General features: G+C 35.3%; 2 protein-coding genes across 2 annotated transcripts; one reads left to right on the top strand and one right to left on the bottom strand.

Moving 5' to 3' along the window:
- The first annotated feature begins 798 nt into the window (after nucleotides 1-798).
- Nucleotides 799-5,857, top strand: LOC125062319 (aldo-keto reductase AKR2E4-like). Its single transcript, XM_047668148.1, has 7 exons — nucleotides 799-914; nucleotides 1,842-1,931; nucleotides 3,305-3,454; nucleotides 3,955-4,071; nucleotides 4,313-4,480; nucleotides 5,067-5,270; nucleotides 5,530-5,857. The coding sequence occupies exons 1-7, from the start codon at nucleotides 882-884 to the stop codon at nucleotides 5,725-5,727; spliced, it is 960 nt and encodes a 319-aa protein (XP_047524104.1). The 5' UTR covers nucleotides 799-881; the 3' UTR covers nucleotides 5,728-5,857.
- A 520-nt stretch (nucleotides 5,858-6,377) lies between these two features.
- Nucleotides 6,378-21,122, bottom strand: LOC125062318 (protein ERGIC-53). Its single transcript, XM_047668147.1, has 12 exons — nucleotides 20,886-21,122; nucleotides 15,046-15,200; nucleotides 14,083-14,255; nucleotides 13,348-13,463; nucleotides 12,594-12,755; nucleotides 12,362-12,474; nucleotides 8,829-8,954; nucleotides 8,456-8,554; nucleotides 8,143-8,228; nucleotides 7,606-7,755; nucleotides 7,062-7,178; nucleotides 6,378-6,543 (listed from the first exon to the last, which is right to left on the bottom strand). Exons 1-12 carry the CDS (start codon nucleotides 21,049-21,051, stop codon nucleotides 6,507-6,509), a joined length of 1,500 nt encoding a protein of 499 aa, XP_047524103.1. The 5' UTR covers nucleotides 21,052-21,122; the 3' UTR covers nucleotides 6,378-6,506.
- Nucleotides 21,123-23,135: the final 2,013 nt, after the last annotated feature.

The following is a 23,135-nucleotide window of genomic DNA, read 5'->3' as shown; positions in this document are numbered from 1 at the left end:
AGCTTTCGGGATACCAAAGCCCGTTCCATCCTCCAATGGATCAAAGACATCCAATCAGGCCGCTGCCATTAAATACATATGATACTCAATATCGCTACTGTGTACTCTGCAAACATATAAAGATGTCGAGAGCGGAGACAGTATTCAGTAGCAACGTCTCAACGTCAACAAAGATAACCCTAGGTAGAAAACTGAGTGAAGAACACTTGGGTTGCTCACCAGCAATTAGTTATTTTTTTCGACATTATCGTATTGGCTTAGTACTGTAAGTAAGTCATTAAAATTTTGTCATTAGACTCATTAAAACCGCTATATATTTCCTTTCAAAACTCAGTGATTTAAATCAACAATATTTTTTAGGAATAAAACATTAAAGGGATAAACTGAATTAAAGTAAGTAAGTAGTTATAGGGGCAGTACTTTGATTGGCTATAATTTAAAAATTACCAAAACTTTCATACAAATCTCCAATTTCATAGATAAAACCCTAATAAACCTTGGGCCGTGGGGTTCAAGTGCACAAGCTAATTAAAGATTTAAGTTGGCGCCTAGTAGATAGCTGGTGCTTTTCTCACTCAACGAATAAGTATCGAAATTTAGCGAGGAAATCCAGCATTAAAGGTACACAAGGAACATTTTTAAATGTGTTTTGATTTTCCATTTATAAATTTTTAATTATTATTTTTATTAATATGTAGGTACAATTGTACATAATGTATATTTAATTGTTATGTTTAGGTTTTAATAAAAAAAATATATAATAGTACAAATACAAATGTACACCACTCAATCAAGTTATATAACAAAGGCATGTTTGTAAATGAACAAGTTACTAAAACGAGTTTATCAACAGGTCAGACGCGAGCTGATTTCAAAGCAAGATGTTGTTGATTTTGTGTTTGATTTTGTGTGCGGTAAGCTTTTCTTATAAATTCTTTATTTTATACAATTGGACAAAAGACGTTGTTATAGCTTGACTGCCAATTTTTATAAACTGTGAAATTTATATGTAACTAGCCCGGCAAACGTCGTTTTGCCATTAATATTATTTCTAGGAAAGATTTTTTTAGTTCAATAAAAATAACTATCTACTATAATTATAAATAGGGGTTGATCGTATAGGGGTGAAAATGAAGGGTTGTATGTATTTTTGTATGTTGTATCATAAAAAAAAATATCCAAAAAATAAAATAAAATATTGGGTGGACACTGGACACCCCTTATCACTCAGGGGTATGAAAAATAAATAGTAGCCGATTCTCAGACCTACGGAATATGCATATAAAATTTGATAAAAATCGGTCAAGCCGTTTCGGAGGAGTATGGTAACTAACATTGTGACACGAGAATTTTATATATAAGATAAATGTCAAGAGTTTCTATATAATATGTAGTATATTTTAAGCAAGCTGCACCCTAACACATAAATAATGAATATATAACACGGGATGTCTGCATCAAGAGACCTAAGGTAACAGACGGAGTCCTGGTAGGATCAGAGGTTTGAGGCGGTGGTTTTCTCAAAGCTTAATTATAAAAAAACCTCACAATCAGCCATATAGAAATGGGCATGTAAATTTCATAATTATCTTAATTATAACTTATGGTCTAAATACTCTCCCTATAAGGCATCCCTCGAAAATCGAATTACCTCCCCCTCGAAAGCATTACACGTCAGTGATAAGTTCTGGGAAGGTGGTTAAATAGTTTGATAGCCATGGCGTAACAATTCTAAAGAACAACAAACGGTCAGGCACGCCTGATGTAAATACGATGGAGACAAAACCAGAAGAAAACTTCAGTGAGAATATTGTTTTATTAAGTTTTAAATTTTGTTTCAGCACGGCGCAGTGGTACCTACATATAAAATGAATGATGGTTTTAGAATGCCAGCTATAGCCCTGGGTACATGGCTTGGAAATAATACCAAGGTACACACACAAACACATATTTCTATCATATTCTCTTTAGGTGTCTGTGTGCTCTTTTTAGGCCTTCTCCAAATCCCGCCGTCTACTCTGCATGCATCAGCTGTTTCCTTGGTCTTTACACCTTCTTAAATGTCTCCCTCTATTTCGCACTTAGTACTTGCTACATTTATCTGTTCCTCTTACCATGTGCCCCGCCCATTTCCACTTAAGTTATATTTATTTTTATTATAACATCTGTAGCCTTAGCTGTTCATTCCCTGGAATTATTTTGTTTTTTGTAACTGTTTACTCAAGAACTATTTGTGATCCTGGTACAGTGTCACGCAAGGGCCTAAGCCAAGCACAGGTTTCCTAATGTAGGACGACGCTTTGTGGAGGTCTAACTGTTGACTATTGATACTTTGTTAAGAGTCCACATCCTTTCAATTTCATTATTAACTAGCTGCATAGTAGTGTTAGCTTAGTGGCTTCAGCGTGCGACTCTCACCCCTGAGGTCGTAGAACCCCGGTTGTGCACCAGTGGACTGTCTATAACGTCGTTTAAAGGAAAACATCGTGAGGAATCGTGTTTACACCCGACACGACGGCGTGTGTCAGGCACAGGAGGCTAGCTACTTGCCTATAAGAAAAATGATCATGAAACAGATACAGATATCACAGACCTAAAAAGGTTGTAGCGCAACTGATTTATTTTTTATTACCTAGTTACCCGCGCGAACTTCGATCGCCTTAATATGATTGTAATAAGCCTACCTTTTTAGTAACATACCAACATATGGAACATTGCTATGCTACCCCATAGATACTGATTTTTAAGTTTTATGTCTGCTCAAATCCTCTACAGTCTACTGTTTATTAATTATAGACGAAACGATAATGCTAATAATGCCCAAACATGTGTCAGATCAGCCTGATCATGTCAATAAAAATTTTCTACGCATATGAAATTGTAACATTGACGGAGGCAAGAGTCGTATGATGTCGTTGGCGTTGGCGTGGCCAGAAATACGACCTGCACTCTTTTGACAGTAGGGTTCTTGGTGTCCAAGGCTGACTTCTTACCAACAGGGACACTTATACAGAACTACATATGGGCACTCCCAAGCGAAGGAAAGCGAAGCGAACAATGCGAAGTGATTCAGGTCCAAAAGGTCCAGTGTTTGGCGAGGCATTGACCGGCTTCCCTAAGCCCCACTGCCCCCAACCTTGTGTGGTCTGCAATTGAGACTCAAACAGGGGCCAAACTTTTAATATTTGTTTCAATTTTCTATTTATCAATTATTCAATTTTAACTATTATTATTACCGTAAATAATATTGTAGATACAGTATATTTGTAGCCAATTATATAGTAATTATTTTTCACGCGTGGAGCCTTCTACCGACGACGTGGAGAAGGCAGTGACTTGGGCGATAGAGGCGGGCTACACACATGTAGACACGGCGTGGATTTACAAAGTAGAACAGCAGGTTGGGCGAGCCCTGAAGAAATTTAAACGGGAAGATGTTTTTATTACAACGAAGGTAACTATTTAAACTTCTGAATGTATTAATAGCAAAATTGAGTGTATTTATATCTGAATTAGGATTTAATACGAGATTTGAATTCGAAAGGAGTCCTAGTCCGAGTCGAGATTTAGCTAACGATTTCTTCCTTTTAACCAAATACAGGGAAGGGCTTGTTAAATTGTCAATCTCCAACGTAGTACTGATCGGCTTGATTCTCTACGCAGGGACATTTCGTCTCTATGCGTATTCTACAAAGTCTACTGCGAGTGTTCTGAAGAGCTTTTTTGGGTTGTATTGACCTCAAAGTTCATCCGCATTATCTTAACCTTCTCAAGACATTTTCTTTTGCTAACTAGCGAACTGTGGAATAGACTTTTCTAGGAGATACGACGACGATACGAAAAAAAGAGCATACGGTGGCCATGCGACGACAGCCCTTTTTGGGCATCCCCCCTCCCCCCTCAATACATGTATATATATACGTATATAATAGGCTGTGAAACATATAATTTCAGTTATGGAACGACAAGCACGCCCGATCATCAGTCATACCAGCGTTAAGACAATCATTAGAGAACCTCCAAACTACTTACGTGGATCTATATTTGATACATTGGCCTGTGGGACAATTCGTAAGTATTCATACAAGGAGAAGGATAGGAAAGAAGTGTTTAAAGATCTTCCATTACAAAGCCTTTGGCCGAAAACTAGAATATTAATTAATGGAATACTGGTCTAATGTATAATATTCACGACCTTTCCACAAAAACATATTTGTAAAAACATTTGATTTACATATTAATTATCAATAATTGAATGTATTTTTATCTCTAATTGTTTAACGAGATTCGATTTTCTCTATTTTGATTTCAGCAAAACGGATCCTATGACTCGACTGATTATTTGGAAACATGGCGTGGTCTTATAGATGCGAAGAACGCAGGTCTCACGAGATCTATCGGGGTTTCCAACTTCAACCAGCAGATGATTGATAGGATCCTGGAGAATGGACTCGAGAAGCCAGTAGCTTTACAAGTTGAGGTATTGAGTTATAGCTCGTTAAATCGTGCGTTGTCTATTTGACAACTCGAACGCGGTAAAACGCGTAATTTTTTATTCGAACGATGTTATTAATCGTTGTTTGTACATTTTAGTGCAAAAAAATATTATGCTAATAATACCACACATTTATTTATTTATTTCGTAATCCTACAGCTAACGTAAATTATAACAAAAAACAATTATAAGTACTAAGTTATAGCCAAAGATGGAATACAATTACATAATATTTACAAAAGGAAAAAATCAACAAAACGTATTAAATACATTTAGCTAAGTTTAAATAATACCTAATTGGCCTGTGTTGTGTGGTGGTGTAAAAGTGAGAGTATTTACGTGATGTGTATGTGAGGTGTACTCATGATGCAGGTGATATTAGCTTAAACAAGTCAAGGCTTAAATAGTGGTCGTAAGTCCGGGCTGCGCGTTACAAAACTGTTTTTTGGCATAGTTGGTGTTGATGTGAGGAACGTAAAACAAAGCAGGATACGAGTCTGGTAGGCAGGAATAGGGAGGGGCAATTTTTCTAGAAGTGAGCTGCAATTAATTTTATTATATTCATTTTTAGTTGAATCTCAACCTCCAACAACCAGCTCTTCTAAATTATTGCAAGCAAAATAACATAGCAGTTATGGCCTATACCCCGTTCGGCTCCATTTTTCCCTCGAAGGCGAAAGAAACCTCTCCTCCACCACGGGTAGATGATCCCGCGATGGTTGCCATGGCGACGAGATATAACAAGACTGTGCCGCAAGTTGTGTTGAGATATTTGGTAAGTACGATTAGTTAAGGGACAGTCGGCACAGGACAGGTAAGTGTCGCAGATAATGCAGCACTTACCGGACTTTACACTTAACATAGGTCAAATAGTGCAAGTGATAATTCATGTTAAGCGACATTTATTTTGGTTTAAAACTGGATACGAGAAATTTGTTGAAATAAATTAGTCGTAGATATATTGCAGATTTAACAATTATAAAGGTTAAGCCACACTTGTCGCGGTTGGCAAAATGATAGCCTTCTTTTTGCAGGTGGAGTTGGGCGTGGTCCCCCTCCCGAAATCCCTAACAAAGTCTCGCATCGAACAGAACGTTGATATATTTGACTTTTCACTCTCCGAAGAGGATAAACAGTTACTTAAAAGCTATGACAAAAACTACAGAACAATACCTCAATACAAATGGCTGGACCACCCATTTTATCCCTTCGAGAGGACAGAAACAAAATAATAACACCGTCTTCATACACATACCACACTCGGAACATATCTTTGTTGTATGAAAATTCAGTTTTATGTTTCAACAAAAAGTTTCTCCGAGTGTCTACATTTAATCATATTAAAGTGAATTCATTAAATTACTTGTATTATTTAGATTTCCAATTTTTCCCTTATATATAACTATATATATATCTTTCAATATGATAAATATGATGATAAACTATAAAATACTACCCGTAGGGCCCCGGTTACCTTTGGTCTCTTGGTGCTGACTACTTGTGATAGGGTTTCACTGTAGGGCTTCAAGATTGTCAAGTTTTTAGTTCAGACCATATTTTTATATATTTAGTTTATTTTTTATTATTATTTATCTATAAATAAACTAAGTATAAAAACACCAAAAAATAATATGCATAAGGAAAGTAAAAAAACATGTTTTTAAATAATTTGTTCAATTTATTGTACAATCAAAACAACATTGCTGAGAGTTGCTTTGTAGGCACTTCTATTACCTGTTCCCTACCCCCTTCCCCACTTCTACTGCCAATTCCTTGGCAATCTAACTTTATATTAAATCTGCATTTCAAATATATAATTGGTGTGTTGGGAGAATCCCTCTACACACGTGTTTCTCGGTATGTTTAAAAATAAAACAATGAGTTAAAAATATTATTTTATTTATACATTTACATCTAACAAATATAAAAGCATACATTATCTTACATCTCGACTCACTCTGAATTTGTAAATTTTAAACAAAACTTTTTCAACCAAATCTCGAAAACATACTTAGAAGAACTTCTTCGCTTGAGCTTCTTTCCTTTCCCTGAAAAATAAAAATAAAACAGTTATTCACCTGTGTCAACTGCCTAAAATTAGTTAAACCAAAGATAACATAATATCAACTTCACATAAATGTCAAAAGTTGTTTAAATGCAAAAAATACAGTTTTACCATCTCATCATTATAAAAAAAATATTCCTTATCTGTCGTTCAATAGAAATTGTTTCGCCGGACATCGAAGACGGAGCTTACCAGCGCTGTACATTAGAAATCAGGCACTACTGGCGTTTGGCTCCTAACTTTAAATTTGACAGATGACACTTGACATTAGATTGATAGGTTACGTAAAACAAACTAAATGTTGATAATACAAATAATGAAATCAATATTAAATAAAAATGCTAAACCAATTTCAATGTAACTTGAACTCCCCTATATATGTATTGAAATTACTTAATCAAACATCTTTTTAGTTCCCGAGTAATTAGTTGACAAACATACATTATCTTAAATCTATACAAATAACTCGGTCACAAGTTTCCAGTATAAAAGTCAACTCACTTGTACCACTGATATAGGAACAAGACCAAAAGTTGTCCACTTATGATCACAAGCAGCATTCCCGTTGAGACACATGTGACCGATGGACAGTTTATCGATTGCATCGGAGATGACATTCTATAATTGAACAAACAATTTTAATATACAAAATAAATTTATTTGCACTGCGATTATTTAATTTTTTAATCACCAAAGAAAACATAATTATGTAATAATAAAGGCGGGAAACAAATTCTTTCTCATCAAACTCTATGGATAAAAAGTTTGTTTTTTGAATTTGGAATGTGGATATTGTTGTTCACCCGAAGAAAAACTTTAAGAGAAATTTTATGAATATGTCACTGGCTGGTTGTTTGCAATGTTTACTGTTAGGCACGTCATAGAGACTGGTGCGACGCCATCTTGCTTTGGGAAATTTTTAATTAAAACGTCAAAATATAAACCCGGAAACAGATTGACTGATGGCGAATTTTATTTTAATTTTGTAAATGATATGATTTATAATATACTTATGAAAATGTGACCAGTTGTAAGAAAAACTAACCTTTGTGCGACTCCTGCCAGACTATTCTTGACTTGATGGACGTTGTCCCGGAGTTCGTTGAGGAATTGGGGGTTGACCCCGTTGCCCCCACCGCCGCCCCCGGTCGTCAGTAGGGTGTCGGTTTTGCGATTCACTTCTACTACGAATGCCCTGAAACATTACAGTTATATTATGTTTTAATTTACCATCTCGATTTGGGCAATTGCTGTGCTTTGAATCGAAAACCAATTACCGATTGCGTGATTTTAGTTAAGTTTTTGGAAATCTCGATTATGATTCCAAATCAAAAATCGATTTGTACCGGTTTTTGTCATTTTATAAAACTAATTTTAAAAAGTCAATTTTTACCTATTGCGTGATCTTAATTTCTGAACTTTCGATATTTTCTTGAATAAAGACCGATTAATTTTAACGTTTTTTTTTTCAATGGTCTTATAAACTCGCTATTTACTAAACCTCATTCTGAACTTCTAAAAATATAATATTAAAAGTACCGATTTAATGATAGTTTTTTGGATAATCATCAAACAGACTCACTTAAGCTCCGACACCGTTTGAATCATCAATTGGTTGTTGGACGTGAAGACGTCCCAGTCGTGGCGCGTAATTGGGAATTGGGGCATCTGGAAAATTCATTCAATTATTATCTTCTATTTAAGGTCCCAAAATAAGATATTATATAAGTTCAGGTGCAGCTCTAACCAGACTGAAGGAACACACCCTCAATTGCACCTTCTTGTGATGGGCCGCCAAACAGCCCACTCTCAATTATTCTAAATAGTCGAGGACTGTCGTAAAGCTGCCAACTATCTGACATAGTTACGGCCCTATATGCGCTATTAAATATTACCTGCACGGCCTGTCCGGGTTGCGCCTGCGCGGGCTGTCCCTGCGACTGAGTGTAGACAGCCGACAACATCGAGAGAGAGTTCACCTGCTTGCCGATCACCTGAATATGGATGGACAAGAAATGATGAAATTTGAATAAGTTAATTTTAAGTCAACTTTGCTTTATCACGCCATTGAAGTTGATTATAGTACGCCTTGTAAAGAGTATCAAATGCTTGCTGAATGCCATAGATTAGACTAAAACAATTATGGTGATATTCCTAAGCAACCTTGGTTCCTTCAAGAAATTCCTTCATAATTCAAATATAAGTATAATAAGACTTTCCAACCGACTTACTTCATAACTTACCCGCTTACTTAACTTCCCAACTTACCTCATCAACTTTCTTATGCAACTCCCTGGTGACATCCTGTATATGAGTCAGGGACTGGAAGATCTGCCTCAACTCCCTCTGACCGTCCGACTCGAACCAATCCTCCATCTCGTCTTTGTCTCGCATCTGAACATCCATTAAAAAGTATTTTCTAGAACATTCTATTTATTATGTAAATTATAAAACATTTTTTTATTTATTTATTTAGAAGATTCACAGCACAATACATAAATAGATTTATATAGATTTATATATATATATATATATATAACATTGTGGGCCAATTACAAATCTTCACATATAAGGCGGAAACATACTACTAAAACGCGACGCGACGTGTCGTGTCGACACCCGATGTCCATCGTGCACATTACCAACACGCGACACCACGACACGCTTGCAAATTCAAAAGTCATTTAGCTGATTTATTCCCCGCGCAATGTGCCAGCAAGTTTTTACCAATTTGAGGTTCAGATTCGAGGAATGTTTGCAGCGCAATGGTGCACACCTGGATGATGTTATTTTTAAGAAATAAATTTCCCAGATGTCTATTTTAATTGAAATAAAAATTTTTGTGTATTGTATTTAGTTTTTTTTAAATATTTTTTTCAAATTCGCAAATCTTTCTGGCCCACCCTGTATTTTTCTAATAAACTGAATTGATTAGCAGGTTATTTGTATTAACTAACAACATCCTAACTCCCTGTTTTTGTCCTTGTATTGAGGTAATCTCATGTCATATAAAACAGAATATTGTTTCACCAACTCAATTAATTGTTCGTCGTTCATTTCGCCAAATAAATCCAAAAATATCTAAGTATATAAATTAACATTCGTGTCAAAAACTCGAAAGCATTGACGCATGACGTCATCATCACAACATCCACAACACGCCGATCCAAATCGATTGGATGTTACCGCGTGTGATCACTTGGCGTGTTGTCTATGTGCATCTGACCATATTAAATATATGGGATTGATAAGTACTGACATGCGTCGGATGGCGTGGTGTGGCGGCGCGTTTTGGTAGTATGTTTCCGCCTATAGTTTTTTTTTTCATATAACAAGAAGGCAGTAAAATTTTGTCTTTGTATTGCAGGTGTTTAGAAAAACTTTGAATATTTTCGATTCGATTATTGTAAATAGCATACTGACGGTTTCAAATTTGCAATGCATACTCTAAGTTGCTTTTAACATACGAACAATATAGAATTTTCAATGTCTTGACTTGGGTAAAACTAGATGATGTTCTTAAAATAAAACTCAAGCATTTTGGTTGCTTTCCGTACAATACTATCTATATGTATATCAAATAATAACTTAACATCATGCAAAACTCCGAGATCCCTAATGACATCGACAGCCTCTAAGGCAGAATTTTTAAGCTTGTATGTTGTATTGATTTTATTACTTTTCCTAGTGAATGTCATACAAAAGCATTTCGAGACATTCAAGTCCAACTTGTTACGAAGACAGTAATCCTCAAATCGATTTAAATCTTCCTGAAGGTCTAATGTATCCTGGTTGATATTAATTTCATAATTTTCATATCGTCCGCATATAGCAATATTTTAGAATACTTAAAACATGATAGTATATCGTTCACAAATAGTATAAATAAGAGGGGTCCTAATCAGAAGCCCTGGGGAATAGACATCCAATTAGATGTATATCATTGTAAAACGACCGCTTGACTTGAACCAGCGAAACAGGTCGCCGTGTATACCCATGGATGTCAACTTGTTAAGCATAATGTCATGATCAAAACATTTGCTGTAATCCGTGTAGACGACGTCGACCTGCGCTCGCTGATCCATGCCACTCGATATGTATTCATTGGCATTAATACGGTTTGAGACCGTAGATCGATTTTATAAAAACCCGTGTTGTTCACTGGTGAGCTGAGGCTTTACAGCTGCATACACCTGCTGATATACAATTTTTTCAAAGATCTTGGCAATGAGAGTTTAGAAATTGGTCGGTAATTTTCAATATCACATTTATTGCCTTATTTATGAACAGGAGTAATGAAAGCTGCTTTCCATATGTTAGGCACTAGACCTTTGCATATGGAGAAATTAAATTAGATAGTGGTTTCGACAAATTATCAGCACACTTCGTTAAGAATAGTTTTATCAGCAGTACTGATATTTTTTTAGGTTGTATTTCGACTGTGGAGATATTGGAGGCACTGATTTGAGCTTGTTGTGATGGGGTAGTAACGGTAGTACATGGATTGTTGAAATTATCAATGCGATACGTAGACTTAAAGTATTTAACAAAAAAATTAGCGATACCTTCACCATTGTTGGCTGTTTCGCTGCAGTAATTCATAGTTTTCGGAAAGGTGTGGTTAAGTTTTTTACTTTTAATGTAAGACCAAAAATGTTTAGGATTAGTTATTATCGACATTCTGTTCTGCTTAATGTATTCATGGAAGCACTCTCTCAATAATCTTGACACGTGCCCTGAGAATGGGTGTACACACCCATTTTACAGTAATCCGTTAAACGATAACAATATATAAAAGTATATGTGTTATATATAAAGCATTGTTACCTTTTTTAGTATTAGATGGCAGCCGGTAGATGTGAGTATCCACGTGAACATTATTAAATTAATTTAGTAATAGCTAATAAATATATTTCTTCCGATGACTACTTCGCCTGTAGTCGTTATGTGCGTGAATATAAAAATTAATAACAACATTTTTAAAGATTTTTATGTTACGACGACATAAGCCAAAAACAAAATTATAAGCATTATATAAAAAATTATCAAATAAATGTTTAAGAAAATGCAACATCACGTTAATACAGTTAATAAAAGTATTGTTTAAAAACAGCAAGCTTATGTAAGTAACTGCAGTTTTTATGTAGTAATAAGAACAAGAATATTGCATGTAGAACATATTATTTAACAAAAATTACAATTTATTATTATTCTAGTATATTAATTTTAAGCAATACATACATATACAAAACGAAATAACGACGTAAAAATATTGTAATTTTATAATAAGACAGAGAACTAATGTGTGAAGTAGTACTGTAATAATATATTAAATATACTCGTAATACCCACAAATCAAGATATATATGAGAAATGCGGACAGAAGATAGCAATACGAAATTATGCATAGGTAGCATTGAGTTACGCGGTCACTTAAAGGTAGGTAATTTGTTAATAAGATGATTTTGGTAATTTTTTGTAGTTTATGCATTTTCAATCCTATAATAATTTTGGAAAAGTCTATATTAAAAAAGTAACAATACGTGTTTATTATTACCTTCACTAATAACATAAGAACAAAGAGAGATCGGATAAGAATATGCGAATAGAATATAAGTAGATCATAGATGATAAGTCATATCATGATCATAATCAGCTTGCACGATGAACGTTGTGGACCATTACCACCAAACATTTTCTCTTTGCATTCCCCGCATCTCGACATGATTAGTTTATAAAGGCGAGTTTGAGAATCACTGGTTGTTATTAGGCCATGCGACTGACAACCTATATCTTCTTACCTCATCGGGGTGCTCTTTCCTATAGTCTTCTTTCTGCTGTTCCAGCTTCTTCTGATATTCCTGGTACTCTTGAGAGAGCTTCTGCTGCTCATCGTTGGTTATCTGTTGACCGCCTGGAATGGAAAGCTTATTACGTATAACGTGCTTGAATCGTATGTTATAAATCAAATTAAAACGATAGCGCGTTTTAATCACACACAGCGCCATCTATTGTCCCAAAGTATTAACTTACCTTGCTGCGCACTGTGAAGCGAGCTGGTCAGCAGGTGAATCACATCGTGGTCATCCGCCAATCCACCGGTGGCCGCTGACAAACCGAAGAAACCGCCGCGCGGTAACTGAACGTTTTCCGCTCGGAAACAGAGCTCGTAGTCCGCCTCGTTGTTTGTTAGGCCTAATACAAATGACACGATTAAAAAACCTCTGAGCAAATGTCCACTGTCACAGTAACACCACCGACTATAATGACGTCATTTCATAAGTGTTTTGTTTTGTTTTGAAACGTTTACAAACCGAAGAGAAAATTGTTTTTTTACAATAAAGGCGACATTTTCTATCGCCAATTAAACCAATTTGATTATTATAAAGATAAACTACTAATCCCGGGTCTACGAAAGGTTTTAAAACTCTTCTCAATCCATTACAAAATGTAAAAGTGACCTTTCAATTGATTCTATATATTACAATAACTATTATATTAACTACCAGCGACTACTTGACCCGCAAACCTTGAACACCTAAACCTCGTGAAACATTCGAGATATTGCTGAAAACCTGAATAAATTCCGTCCAGCACTTTTGGAGTTTCACGAAATAAAAGGCATTATTAAGCTCCACCTCCAGAACATACCTCTCATCGTTAAGACAGCGTTTATAAGAAAGAAACTGCAAATCCGACTACCACGACAGTCTTTTTATTCGTGTGCAGCTGTATATGTCTCAGATCCAGAGATACCCCCTACAACTTAATACTCCTAACCACTCACCATTATGGAAGTAGACAGTCAACGTGTTCATATAGTACTCAATTCTCGCTCTGGTGGGGAACGGTTTATTTCTGAAGTCGCGAAGACATCCCGAGAGCAGCTGGGTTGAGCCATCACTGGAAAAATTAGCATATGTATAGAATGTTCAACTTTGCATTGTGAGAGCTTGGACCAAATCCAGAAAGTATTTGAGAAGCTGTCCGTTAGTCTGTTACAGGTCAAAAGTAACCATAATTGACATGGTGCAACGACACAAGCATGGTGAATTTAATGGCCAAGTGAAGATGCATGGCCTCTGCCTACCCCTTCGGGAAAAAGGCCGTATCACCCCGACGTGCGTCGTTCCACAACTGAGCGTCTGGCAATATCCATGGGCACTTAACATCAAATGAACCTCCTTCCCGTTAGCTCCCTGTTCTTTAAAAAGGCCATTTATCTCTGAGACCATGCGATCGAATCACGATACCCCTATTCTGTATGAGCATGACTAGGTCGTAAAAAAACTGGCTTAAGACCCTAATCGTTTAGACTGCGGTATCACTTAACATTACACAAAGTTCACAACCTCGGACCTAGAACGACCCCGGAACCTCTAACGTGGCCACCCAGACCCTGAATAGCAGAGTCTGGTGTGGGCAGGGCTTCTTTCGAAGGCAGGGGTTGGACAAACGCATTTCCACCTCAGATATTACAAAAGACTTATTTCTAAAGAAAGAAACGCTAAATACTAGTCACCTCTTATGATCGAAGTTTTTCGTTCCGTCATTCAAAACTGCCATTATATAGGGGTTATTGTGTTTATTGTCATTGTCAAACGAGTCGAAAATGACAGCTAAACCGTTCCACCTGTCAGATGAACCGAAAACGTCACCCGTGTAATCACCGCGTTGGGTCGTGTACCAGAATGCCTGAAAACCAATTTTCATCATTACTGAACATTAATGAACAACATTCTCGATCTTCTTCTTCTGGTGGCTTTTTCTTGTTAAAGGTTGGCTGTAACCAACTTGAATTGCCGGGTCTTGCGCGAATCTAAAAAGCTCCTGGGTAAGTGATGCCGATGCACTCCCATACGTTCCGCAACAAGGAAGAAGTATTTCCTTCTACCAGCCCATCTCTTGCCTTGAATTTTCCCATCATTATGAGCTGCGACTTTACGTATTTCAACAGTCTGCACAAACTTTCATGTCATCCCTCCAAGGACTCTTTCATTCGTCACTCTCTGGATCCAGCTGACGGGAAGAATGCGACGGTAACACCACATCTCAAAACCTTTGACGCGTCTTCTTGAGTCCATGCCTCACAGCCATATAATGGTACTGGCCAAATGTTACAGACAAATTATTGTTAATATTAAATCTATACATATCAAAAATTAACATTCATAACTTCAAGAACCCGCCAATGCGCCAAAACGCAAGATAGCGTCGCACTCTTCTACACATAGACAAACGTCATTTGTCACAGAGACGCCATCTTGTCTACAGAAGCGTTTTGGCAGGTTATTATAATTATTGTAGACGTTCTATAGTCCCTCTGGTTTTCAAAATCTTGTCAAACCTGTCCTGTCAACATCCTTAACACAGAACATAGGTCGTGATCATTATTGAAGACCTCTCCTACCCCGTAAGTTTATTTTTTAATTCTTGGACTAATTCACAGAATTGGAGTTACGTATAACGAAATCCAGCTTCTTACCAATCCATCAGCCCCAATACGCCCTCGACCAGTGATCTTGAACATAACATCCACTTCCCACCAATCAAAGTTGATGGGCTGCTTGGTCCATATCGCTCCTTTTTGACTTCGCAGTGATTGTGCAAGACGCACGCTCTCACCCGACGCTATTGCATCTGAAAGGAAAAATACTTTAAGAGCACTGCCCTGCATTAAAGCCTGTGGCGTTTTTTTAAGTCTGGGCCTCAGATGGGTATCTGTTTCATGATTCTCTATCTAATAGGCAAGTAGGTGATCAGCCTCCTGTGCCTGACGCACGATGTTTTCGTCGTTCGAGTGAATGTTAAATGCGCATTAAAAGTCTATTGGTGCACAGCCGAAGTTCTTCGACCTCTGGGAGGAGAAACACGCTGAAGCCACTAGACCAACACCTTTTTTAAAAGATTTTTTAGTGAACTAAGTGCACCTATTTAAATGCAAACTTAAGGAAAATTATTTCATTGATGACACCGACGCAACTGACAAGTTCATTAGGTTATCACTAACATTCTGAAGACAGGATTTATTAATCAAAAATTAATAAATACATTAAAAAGACACAGAAGCTAGTAAAACAATATAGAAATGTAAAATGTAAAAGTTCAAAACACACAACTTCAAAATGAACTTGACTTGCATTTAATTGAAATTGAACATGTTAAATTAAAATAAAAACACTGACACTTTAGATTTAAAAACAGAAATATGGACAGATGGACAATGTATGGAAGAAAAATATTCTTCTGCGATGGAAGATCTGCTTTAAATTTCTAATTACACCGCAGCATGTTATGAGCATTTGCAGAATAAAACTTATAGTTGCAATTATAAAAGCCAACCCAGTCTCCAATTACCACAGACATCACAACAAACACTCGGTGAAAGGTAAAAATTAAGCCAAAAGAAAGGAATTTAATGTATTCCAATGAAATGGGTCAGGACATGGGTACTATTGTACAATTAAATGATGGCCAAACATTTATAAACAGCTGCTATCCCAATGCCACTTTTAAAAACATTGTGTAAAATCATATTATCAAAAATGATCTTTTATGAAATACTATGTTGTTTAGACTCTAAGAGGATCATAATGTTTACATTACCCTATAGCCAAAGCTTTCCTAAGGAAGAAAATGACACAAGATATATTCTTAATCAAACATTGCATACATTGGCAATGTATTATGAAAAATTTTGTGTCATAGATACCAAAAGTTATAGTAAAAAGTTTTTTATCACAAAGGGTAGATACTATTACCTACCTGCTTTCTTAAAAAGACAGATAGATAGCTGTTTAGCTATTATATTGTATAGAGATGATAGCCAAGAATTTGGCTAGACCCCTTGCATCTATTGAGCAAGCATTAGATTATAAGACTTTGAGAGAAATTCCAAATAATATTTATTTAAATTAGATAATAAGACAACAGGGCACCACTCTTGCAGTAATAAAGTAAGTATATGTGATTAGTCATTCCCAAAAAAATTATTGTGGTACATCAAAATAAACGGGATGAAAAATAAAGAATCAGAAATTGAACTATTCTTGAATAGTCAAAAAATAGACTTTTTGTGCATAACAGTGCACTTTCTAAAAAAATATGAAGTTTTGTTTAATTTTTGTAACCACAGATGCAATTCATGGTGGCTCATTAATCCTAATTAATAAAAAACTTAAATGTCTCTTTGTAGAACTAACTATTGAAATTTCCTGTGTGGAACTGGAGCAATTAATTGTTGGCATTGTCCTCCATCAGGTGTCTATAATAATGTTGAAAATGTATTAGTGGAGATATTGTGTAAATTAGTAAAGTGCTAATTGTGTGTTGATTTACTTTGTCATTCTAATTCAAGTATACGCATACTTAGTCTTTTTCGTTCATACAATTTAATAAATCAATTTCATTCACCCACAAGAATAACAGCCAGCACTGCAACTTGTATAGATAATATGTTTAGTGACAAAGCCCCTTTGAATCTTTGTATTTTCAATAGATTTAAATCTGACCACACTGGTCAATGGATTGAATTCCAATTTCCAACAAAAAACATGTAAAATGAAGAAAATTGTGATAACTCCTATTACAAATGACCGTTTGGGCAGATTTAGAGAAGCATTATTGCATAGGATGCCATTTCTGTGTGACAACTTATCCTCTAATATTTTATACAATACTTTTTTGGTCTCTGAGAAAACAAGTTTCTGTGACTGGGCAAATGATGAATTACACAGAAAAAGGTTAAAATTATATGAAATGTATGATGAAAAGCAATATAACACTAGTGTGGAATTTAGGGAATATGTTAGGTTGTATTCAAATAATTTCAAAAAAGATTGCAAAATTGCAAAGTCACAATATTTAAGTTCAAAAATAAAAAATAGCATGAATAAAGTAGAACTCGGAAAATAATGAATGAAGAATCAAGTAAACCGTCTGACAAACGAACTGATTATATGTTAAAAGTTAAAGGGAAATTAATAAAATCTGACCCAGAGGTAGCTTCTACTTTTGAACCTTCTACAGAGGTTCAAACCATATTTGTGCTGCAGTAGCGTGCTGTTTGGGGTATTTGTTGTGTTTCTCCGAGGGAGTCAGCACAGATCTGGTCAATATATTCTTGAAGCCTTGTTGTATGTACAATAACATATAAACGATTTTAAACAAATGATGACTTTCACTAGTATAATACGCGTAATACAACTTATTTGAGTGTATGACCAAACAGGCTCCAAAAGATAAACCACTCCATATATGGAAATTGTATTCGTTTTTACAACAAACTCCCAAGCGAAATTAGAGAATTATCACTAAATAAATTCAAAGCTCTCGAGTTTAGGACATTTTGGTATCTGGGAAATAATTTCATGTTCAAAAGTACAAGTTTTATTTATGTATTTTCAAGAATGAATAGAGTCTGTGACAATTGACGCCACCCAGGCTTCCATTCCCTGTGAATCAGTCAACCAGAGTTCACGGTCAACGTAAAACATGAATTTCGAGATTCTTTTAATTAAGATCTAATTTAAATAAAGTCAAAAATGCTTTTAATAAAATCGACACATTATCATAAATAAATATCTATAAATAGCACTTAAGATGCTTTAAATGTATTTTATGCTGACGAAAGATACAACCTACAAGGATATACAAGGCAACGGTGGATGGTTAGGCTTTGGACCAAATCCAGGACGTACTAGAGAAAGGACAGATCAAAAGTACCCACAAGACAGTAGCAAATGGAGATCTTGCTGAGATATCTGCTTTCTCCTTCGGGAAAAAATTAAGCCTGCAATCAGGCAATTACTCTGTATATTATGTCAAATATAATATCAAATAGAATCTCAACAAAGTCCCATTATTAGGAAAGCTATATCGCTATTGTTACAGTATGAGTACGAGTGATGAATAGCCAATGTGTAGGTAATCAGTAGGTTTTCTCACTGCTTGCTTTCCTTCACCACACTAGCGAGTGTTAAATTATACAAAAGAATGTATTGAATAAGAAAATTTGACAAGGTATTATCAAGGAAAGGACCTCCCAGTCAAGCCACAAGGTCAACACCTTTCTGTTTATAATGTATTATTAGAGAAAACCAGGTTGGTTATTGTCTTTTCATTGCAATCATAGCGAAGATGGTTAAATTAGAAATTATTCAACAGTCTGCTTCAATTTTGGTGAAAGGAATGTGATGAAATACATTTTAATAATACATAAGTAACATATGCATAATGAAAATATAATCTAAAGATATGCCACAGTAGTTAAAGCGTAGATAATTTTAAAATGTGATAATAATTTGATAACTCCAAGTAGCCATTGAACACAGTATATCTTGTTTTACAAGCTATTAAAATTATCAATTTATTTTAAGCGGCTCCCAATAAGGTCATACAAAACAAGTGCATAGTGAATTTTTCCTCACCCCACAATTACTGAATACAGAGAATTGTAATGGTTTAAAGTTTAAACTGGAATTGGAATTGGAACCTAATCAATTTGTAAATCTAAATCTATTGTTATAAAAACTTGGATTAATTTAACTGGGAATGTTAAGTAGCATCACATCACATCATTAGTTGAACCAAAAATTAACACTCCTTCAAGAAAATTCTTAATCTAAAGTTATTGGACAGTCCTAATGGACACCATTCTTATTTTAATAACAAGTTAATTATGAAGCAAACTTTGCCCTTATTTAGGATAGATTGTAATTTTTATAACCCTTTACCTGTTACAAATGCTTACATATTACATTTTTATTAAACTCCTTATTACAATAATGTTTAATAAAACTCTATTAATTCAAATACTTTATTGTAATTGCGACTTGGAAAACACAAGTGGAATAATGTTCTTCTGGAATAGTGTAGCAGTCACATTTAGTCCTATGTAAATAATGTAATTGTGTGTAACAGTAGGCTACAAAGAGTCGTAACAGATAATGACCAGCGGAAAGGGTTAGAGGAGGCCTTTTCCAAGAGACACACCAAACTGCGAGATAAACTGTAGTGAAAATATATCATAGACCACAGAGTTTCAGAATATAAAGGCTATATTATTATATAAATAATGTAATAAATTTACAGTCATTAAAGGTTTATTTAAATCTTCCAAAACATTCTCCCAATAATCAATGTAAAATAAAATTTTTTTAAAGTACAAATCATGTTACAGAATAATTTAATAACATTATAAAATGTTACAAGAAATAGCCAGAATGTAATGAACCGTTAACATGAAGATAATACAATTGTGTAGGGAAGTTGTTTTATAACAATTTTCCGACAACTGTTATGGTTGCCTACCATGTCAGTTCTGTTATTATTAATGCCTTATTTAAAATCAATTCGAAGGAGCAGTGTTGGCCTAGTGGCTTCAGAGTGCGACTTTCATACCAGCCCTGCAATTCTGTAACTCACTTTTCGAACTCGCACAGCGGTTTTTGCATCGGCGGTCGCTCTGAAATCAGTTGTGAAGCAGTCATTTTATGATTTGGCATTCTGATAAACAATAAACTACAAGCTCCCACCTTTTCAGAATGCCAAATCATAAAATGACTGCTACACGACTGATTTCAGAGCGACCGCCGATGCAAAAACCGCTGTGTGAGTTCGAAAAGTGAGTTACAGAATCGCAGGGCTGAGGTTGTAGGTTCGATCCCCGGCTGTGTACCAATGGTCTTTCTTTCTATGTGCGCATTTAACATTTGCTTGAATGGTGAAGGATCACCTACTTGCCTATTTGATTTAAAAATGATCATGAAAACAGATTCAGAAATCTGAGGCCAAGACTTAAAGAGGTTGTAGCGCCACTGATTTATTTAAAATCGATTAAGGCCGTCAACTAACCAGTTTGACGAAATAATTAAATGTCTATTAATCTATAAATCAACATGCCAGTAATTTCGATTCGGTCTATTATGTCCTATCATCGGGTGTTGTTGAAAAAAATTTGTTTGAGTATGCAGATATTTACTCAAAAATTAGCATCCGTTCAACGGCATTTTAAATAAGGGGCAATAACATTTTAATTCATAAAAACCTTTACAAAAAACTTGAAACAAAACTTATTTTTGCTGTCGTGGAACGTAAAGCAAGATTTGACAAGCAACCTCTCTTTCGCACTTAAGCAAAATACAATTGCGCTCTCTTTCTCATTTGACACATATCACTGACGTGTAACAACACGGCGTTAATTACACGAATATTGAAATAACAATTTTAAATAACGAATTATTCTTGTAAATTTATTTATATATTATCCAATTCAATGTAAAATGTGAAGGTAAATGGCCAAAATATAGAGAAAACAACACTTACTTCCGCCATACTCCCAAAACGGCACCGATCCATCTTTTTGTGCTAAGTACGGTGGTTTGAAAGAATACTTGTATTCGAAACGTCTGTGTACTGTTTGTTGTGTACTTGTATTCACTAAGATGCACAAAATTGAACACAATAACAAATTTATACTAAAAGAAATCATTTTAACCGCGGAGCGCTCGACATGGACTTACAACCGAATGTGTCACGTCAAGACTATATGTCAAGACAAATTACAAAGACAACATCACAATTATTTTATCACTACTATTGACACTATCAATGACGTTGCCATTATTATTTTTTATAACCACAGTTTAGTTAAGTATCGTAGATAATGTATACTAGAAGATGTGCGTGTTATATTATTATTATGTTATATGACCTATAGTAATAGAAAGTAATTTACGATTATTTTCATTATTAACGATAACAAAACGTGCAAGCAACGCTCTAGATTAGTTTGCTGTAGTTACTAGTTTCATCCGTTTGTTGTTGATATCCCCAAGTGCCGCACTGCAAAATTTGGACCACCGTCTCTTGTAAAATGGTGTGAAATGTGAGTGATGATGATATTAATTTATCCGTAATGGGTAAAAGAAAAGAGTGACTTTCCGGTGACTTTTATCTGTATGGCAATAACACAGGTTATTAATACTTTAGACAGTCTTCAATAAAATATAAATGCCGTACACTTTCGATAGTCCGCTAGTCTGAAAAATACGTTACAGCCTTATGCATAGAGTATAGTAATATATGGCCTTATGGTAGTATACGTTTACTTGTGGTGCAAATGAAGAGTAGTTTACCATGTTTGCAATATGCCAAATAACAGTAACATGTTTTAATAAAATGCTCCGACACGGACATTTTTATTATTATTTTGGCTAACATGAAGCATCTACTTGTGCATGCAGTAGCAGAGGATCAATATGCCATCGATAGCAAAATCTGGACAGATTTTTTAAGTGATTTGGATAATCTTTTAAAACTTCTTTGGAATCTATTTTAAATGTTCGTTTTGAAACACATTCTTGGAATCAAGCATCGCTTCCTATTGGCGCTTTGGCGGATTATGAGTACGCAACATAACAAGTGTAGCTCTTCCAGTGTTTCTCTCATCTGCTCACAAATCTAGCAATCTTAGGTAGGTAGTCTTAGTAGGTAAAATCCTTAAATCTTATTCTAAATCTGCCCATCAAATGTAATTACAACTGTTTCAGAGGGTTTCCGAGAAACCGAGTCATTAATTTTCACCTTGCGATTCAAACGTCTTATTTTAAGTATTTTGCCGCAGCCTATAGCCTATAGGTACGGATACATTTTGTTGAACTTCCTCTACACTACAATCTACAGGGACCCCGCGAACTAGACCCATTCTTGTGACGCTGAAAGTGGGAATGAAGGCTTTTAACTTTTTCGTTTCCAAAAGATTGCAGTTAAGAAAATTATTGGCGCCTTTTTAATCTGAACTACGCACCTGTTTCTTCCTAAACACTTTACACTTCCGGGAATAATATTATTAAATTTGTTCTGCTTTAAAAAAAATGCCAAATGTTATAGGATGGAGAATGGTCCCGTCGTCAGGTGAACTTTGTATACTTTGAACATGTATTAAATAAGGGGAAACATCAGTAGGAACATATTCAGTACGGCCACTCGAACTGGAGGCCGTATTGTTTACTGAAGCTGTGGTGTTTTTTGAATTTCCCGCGTTAGAGTCTTGAGAGATATTTGAATTTTCCATATTGTAAGATGTTGATGATTGAGAGGATGTGTTATGTGAATTATTACTATTTTGCGAGTGTGGAGATGACGTGGATTGAGATATAGGTTTAGAAGTAACCTTTTTGATTAAAATTGACTCATCTTCTACATTGCATAAGCTTTCGTACTGACAGTAATCACCGCTAGAACTACTACCTTTCTTTTTCTTAATTTTCGTACACTGCCGACAAACGCGCAAATAACGTGTTCGTTTACGACTTCCTTCACCTGTCTGAGATGATAGCGAACAATCCGTATCCATTTTGTCAAATTCTTTCAAATTCAAAAAGACCGACCTGGGTCGGGGGGCTTGCTCGTGCAATATTTACAAAAACTTACCGACTACACAATGACACTATACACAAATATGATATAAAGATTACATTTAATACAAAAATTAAAACTACCAGCTTATCGTCTGCGTTTTAACTAGTAAAATTAAATTAAATTTTCACCGCCGTGAAAAAAAACGTCTACCAT

This window comes from Pieris napi, chromosome Z, assembly GCF_905475465.1.
Source record: "Pieris napi chromosome Z, ilPieNapi1.2, whole genome shotgun sequence".
NCBI classification, from domain to species: domain Eukaryota; kingdom Metazoa; phylum Arthropoda; class Insecta; order Lepidoptera; family Pieridae; genus Pieris; species Pieris napi.
This window is presented reverse-complemented; position numbering and strand designations above follow the sequence as displayed.

Coding starts and splice junctions, on each gene's coding strand:
- LOC125062318 (XM_047668147.1), bottom strand. CDS start 21,051: ATGATTTCTTTTAGTATAAATTTGTTATTGTGTTCAATTTTGTGCATC. Junction 12,756..13,347: donor GACTGTCTACTTCCATAATG/GTGAGTGGTTAG, acceptor CATTTGTATTAG/GCCTAACAAACAACGAGGCG. Junction 8,229..8,455: donor AACCCGGACAGGCCGTGCAG/GTAATATTTAAT, acceptor TGAATTTTCCAG/ATGCCCCAATTCCCAATTAC.
- LOC125062319 (XM_047668148.1), top strand. CDS start 882: ATGTTGTTGATTTTGTGTTTGATTTTGTGTGCG. Junction 3,455..3,954: donor ATGTTTTTATTACAACGAAG/GTAACTATTTAA, acceptor ATATAATTTCAG/TTATGGAACGACAAGCACGC. Junction 4,072..4,312: donor ATTGGCCTGTGGGACAATTC/GTAAGTATTCAT, acceptor TTTTGATTTCAG/CAAAACGGATCCTATGACTC.